The following is a 5,334-nucleotide window of genomic DNA, read 5'->3' as shown; positions in this document are numbered from 1 at the left end:
GCCAGCAGCTCCTGCAGGCTCTGGCTGAAGGTCTGCAGTTGTCGCTCGCTCGTGAGCCCCTTGGTGCGGAGGAACTTAGAGATGAAGGACACGGCGGCGGCGATCTCGCCTATCATGGTGGCGGCCCGACTGTAGAAGGGATGCATGGGGGCGGCGGGCGGGGGCGGCCCGGGGCGGCCGGGGCTCGGCGGCGCGGCCCCGACGGAGGAGCGGCCACCCCGGGCTCCCTCACAAGTCAGAGGGCTGAGAGGGAGAGAGGGCGTGAGCGGCGTACGGCTACTTTTTTTTCTCCTTTCTTTATAGTAAAAAAAGTTATTTTCGACACAGGAGGCGGCAGGAAAGTGGAAGAAACGAGCGACGGCGGCCCGGTCACATCGCTCGGACCTCCCCAGCCGCCTCCGCCTCCAGCTCCGCAGCCTCCGAAGCTCCCAACAGTTGCATTTCCAGCTCCGACGGGCTAAGAGATAAAGGGGTGGTGCAGCACTTTTTATAAAGCCACGGAAAGGAAGTGGCGTAGCTGGAGCGTGACGGCCGAGTCTAGCCAATCCAGAGATCGCACCATTGTGACGCAAGCAGATTCGGAGTCGGAGGGGGCGGGAAAAAGGGGCCAGGGGGCGGGTCCATAGACTGGGAAGAGAGGGAGGAGCTGACGTAATCCGCTTGTAAACAAATAAACCCCGGAGTGGCAGCAGGAGAAGGGGGAGCAAGTGGCGGGGGAAGGAAGAAACTAGGGGTGCGCGTGTGAAAGCCCCGCCCCCCCCCAGCCCTAGCTCCTCCTTCCCGCTCCAGCAACTCCAGGCACCGCGCCAGCGCATCCTCTGCAAGAGTACTCTGCCCGGGCTAGCCTGCGAGGAGGCTTAATGCTGTGCAGATAAAAGCAGCCCGGCTTAGGCTGTGTACACCCGCGCCAGCGGCACGGATACGTCTGCATGGCAGTGGCCCGCTGACTGTACTCGGTGTTTACATCCTGTCCCCGACGCCTAGTCTACGTGGCTGGCTCCACGGACAGGATGAGCAGCGGGGTGCGGGTACCAGTGCTGAGGATACAGGGAGTCTGGAGAAAAGTGGAGCGAACCGGCTCTCGAGGGTTAGTAAGCCTTTTATGGTTGCTGTTCAGTGACATCAAGAGTCAAAAGGAGAGAAGAATGGAGTCCTTACTGAACCCATCTTAAAACTGATAAGAAAGCCTGTTACTGAAGATAAGTATGGTAACCGTAACGTTTAATCTATAAACAGAAAAAAATCTATATAATGCGTTTTACACCGTTTACGCACAAAACCGAAGGTTGTTTCTTTTTCTAAGCTAAGTAACTGTCTCAGCCTTCGCCTTTTGCTGTTCTTTATAAAACAAGAAAATAAAGATAAAATTTGAAGGTTGTGAGAGTACTAGGGCAGACATTTAAGGTTACTTGAAGTCCTACTTGCCAAACTGGGGGTCCGGGGGGTCCGCGGGAATACGAAGGCATGAGCCTGCTAAAGCGATTAGGCCTGCGAGAGGGTTAACCCGAACTCCATTAAAGAGGAGGGGAAAAGAAAAAAAAAAAAAAGATGGTGAGCTGGGCAGATGGAGAAAGCAAACAAGAGGCAGAAGTTGAACTCTACCAGATGGAAATAAATATCCTGAGCTTAGCTGGTCATCAATATTGCAAAACACTGCTGAGCCAAAGGGTATAGAAATGAAGGGGAAAGTACAATTCACCATAAAGCAGTAGGAGAAAAATACTTGTTGTTTGAATGAAATATGTTAAACTGGGCTTGAAAGAATAGCTTTTAGGTTATTTTTTCATTTATACACAATAATTACACGTGAAATAAATACTTTAAAAGATAGTAAAACTGAATTATTTAAAAGCGTTGACATGAAAGTGTTTTCTTTGAATAAATGCATCAGTGCATAAAAAATAATGGTAAATAGATACATTCGTTTCCTTCTAGGACTCTGCAGATAGAACTGTGCTTAAAAGTAAATGTCATGGTAATTACTTCCCTAGGGATGTGAAACCTCTTGCATTACTCAAAATGGAGATAGGAAAACAAGTAAATCTTTAAAATTACCATAGCCCTAGATTTAGATTTTCTGATATCCTTCTAACCCCCACCACCCTTACTCATCTGCTCTGTTCGTTTCCATACACCATCAGTCATTCGAGCATTAGATTAGAAGTCAGGTGAGTTTTTCTTCTTCAAAAATTTTGAGCTTGAACTGACTCATCTACAAAATAGAAATAATGAAATTAACAAAATGTTAGGATCCGAATTCGTTCCTGTCTCCCAGCCCATGTTTTCTCCACTGCTTTTTTTTTCTTTCATTGAAATGTATTTGAGGTACAATATTATGCTAGTTTCAAGTGTACTACATAGTGATTTAGCATTTGCACACACTATGAAATGGTCACTACTTTTAACTGCCTTCCCAGACAGCAGCTGGACCCTTTTTAAATGCTTCTTAAAATCAGTAGAATAGAGTTTAACAGAAAGTTGAACTCACATATTCTAGAAGGGGTTTTCCTCCCACTGTTTTCTATTGTATGTGTGTGTTTCCCACTTTAAATCATTCCTTTAAGAGAGAAATGGATTTAAGAAATTACTCTTTTAGACTAGGGTGATCTAGGGAGTACTCAGGAGGGAAAAAAGGAGGTAAATATTGGTCCTAAATGCAAGCTTTAGATAGTGGACAATGTTAATAGCTAATGGTTTTCAAATCTGGACATATATATGTTTAGTAATATTTTTTCCAGAAATTTGGTGAGGCTGTTCCCATCCAAGAAACTAGGAGGTATTTCTTGACATCTTGAATTTGTAAAGGCACTTTCTCATCTTGTTAATATGCTAAACTATAGGGTACTCCCAACTACTTAGAAACCCAACTCTTCATTCTGTGTCCTTAGGCAAGTTATTTAACCTCTGCATCGTAATCTCCAAAAAATGTAAAGGTTGTTATGAGGACTAAGTGGAATAACTTTGTTGTTTAGTAGCTCAGTCGGGTCTGACTGTTTTTGACCCCATGGACTGGCAGGCTCTTCGGTCCTTGGGATTTCCCAGGCAAGAATACTGGAGTGGGTTGCCATGTCCTCCTCCAGGGGATCTTCCCAACCTAGGGATCAAACCCAGGTCTCCCACTTTGCAGGTGGATTCTTTACTATCTGAGTCACCAGGGAAGCCACATACATAGACAGAAGATAGGCAGAGTGGGGCAAGGAGTGAGAACTGTTCTTTCTCCTCCTGCCTTCTGAAAATGTCACTCAGTCGCATCTGACTCTTTGCGACCCCATGGCCTGTAGCTTCTATCCATGTAATTCTCTAGGCAAGAATACTGGAGTGGATTGCCATTCCCTTCTCCAGGAGCTCTTCCCCACCCAGGGATCGAACTTGGGTCTCCCACATTACAGACAGCTTCTTCACTGTCTGAGCCACCAGGGAAGTCCTTAGATAGATAGATAGGTATATTAAATTGCCTGTGATATATATAATTATCAAATTAATTTCTAAAACCTATAAAATTTTCAAAGCACTATTAAAAAAAAAAAAAAAAAAAACACCTTAAGGAATATGTCAAAACAATCCAGAAACCTGGGTTTCAAAATAAATCTGCGAGTGACAAATGTCAGATCTTTGGAATGCTTAAGAGTTCAGAAGGTACTTTCTATAGAGGAAACTATCAAGCAACTAGAGTCCTCAAAGGGCTGGATTATATTCCCATCCCTTAGTTCAATTGTTACCTGAACAGTTTGCTCTGAACTAACAAATCATAGCACCCTGTAGACTTTTTGAGTAATTGTGTTAACCAAGAAAGGGATAGATAAAAAAAGAAAATTTTATATAGGGTGAGGGAATGAACTTCTTTCTCTATTTCATAGACTAGTAAAATTTAGGAATCAACACAAGTTTGAAAATCTTATTTTGCCAAAGACGTTATTTAAAGAATTACATTATCATCTGCTGTCACTATCATTTTGGGGCAAAGATGATGTTTTAACACCCCCAAAGTAAGAAAGGTATCCATATCAGAAAATAAAGCATGGTCTTTTTAAGTTAATACATTTTAAGTTACTAAATGTCACCTTTTGCATTTCAGCCTTTGGGAACTCATCAAAACTATTAATCTATGAACAAGAGAACACTAAATTAGGCTTTTATGCTATTCATTGGATATGCTATTCCTACTGCCTGGAAGATCCCCTCCCCCTTTTTTTTTTTCCCTAGCTAATATCTGCTTATCGTCCAAGAAGACTTCCCTGACTCTCTGGACTTGTGTAAGTGTCTACAGTATTCTGCTTCCCCTTGCCCTCGCCCTGGTACTGATCAGACATACTAGATTTACTGTGTTTATTAATCCCTTTTCCTTTCTGGTCTGTACATTCTCACAGGGCAGGCATCTTCTGTCATTCACTATTGTGAATGCCTAAGAAACAGGCCAAGACATAGTAAATGCTGTTGACTGATGTTAAATAGACATCTAAATACAAATGAGTCCATCAAAACCATGACTTGCAAACACACACACACACACACACACAAAACCCACAAAAAAACAAACAATAACAAAAAACAACGTGACTTGCAGTTTGTCAGCTGACAGATCACACAGAGCAAGTTGTCTTGCTTAAAACCGGACAGTCAATATTTGAGAAGATAAGTAACTCACCTCTGTGGCACTGTCTTTCTGGCTCCCATGAGTGTTAGATTACTCCATGGTGTTTTAGATAAATGTTGTTTTAGGATAGGCTGCATTTCCAAAGCAAATGAAATGGAGACCAAAGTCACTTGGATATGCTGCTTAAGAAACACTGTGGAAGTCTCCACATCGCTCCCATTTAAGGTTTCTTATCTTATTTCTCCACGTGTTATGTAGACACATTTTAGTATTTTTATATATCAGATTACACAGGGCTGTCATCTGCCAGTCTCTCACATTACCCTTCTCTCCTGAAGTTGTTCACAAGGAGTCCTTCCTAAGCTCCGGGCTTCCACTTCATCCCTGTGATCCTGGCTTCCTGCATTATTGCTAGGAAAGTCCCAGATTTTTTTTTTTTTTTTTTTAATGGCTGTATTACAGTTCACAAGGTTGTCCAGTAGGCCTCCCCCACCACCCTTTCATGTCCCCTTCCTTAAATTCCCGCTCAGCAAAGGTTTTACTCTTTATCTGGCCCCTCCCTCTCCAAAGGCACCTTTAGGCCCAGAGACTCCCTTGCTGAGCTGGATGAGCCTCCTTGTTGCTGAAGGCATTCACTAAAGTATTATCTATTGTGTCCTCTGTTGTGAATTTACTTCCAGAGTCCTAGGTGTCCTTGGTGCTAGCTTTAGAAAACTCACAGCTGGTTCAAGCAGGAGAGA

At 43.5% G+C, this 5,334-nt stretch overlaps 1 protein-coding gene across 1 annotated transcript in view; it reads right to left on the bottom strand.

Moving 5' to 3' along the window:
- BTG1 (B-cell translocation gene 1, anti-proliferative) overlaps positions 1 to 481 on the bottom strand; it is a 2,599-nt gene extending 2,118 nt beyond the window's left edge. The window contains exon 1 of the mRNA XM_010839710.1: positions 1 to 481. Coding sequence (XP_010838012.1) covers positions 1 to 146 — 146 coding nt within the window. The 5' untranslated portion in view covers positions 147 to 481.
- Positions 482 to 5,334: the final 4,853 nt, after the last annotated feature.

This window comes from Bison bison, unplaced genomic scaffold (assembly GCF_000754665.1).
Source record: "Bison bison bison isolate TAMUID 2011002044 unplaced genomic scaffold, Bison_UMD1.0 scf7180017864133, whole genome shotgun sequence".
NCBI lineage: Eukaryota > Metazoa > Chordata > Mammalia > Artiodactyla > Bovidae > Bison > Bison bison.
Note: the sequence above shows the minus strand (reverse complement) of the source record. Positions and strands in the feature narration are given on the sequence as shown.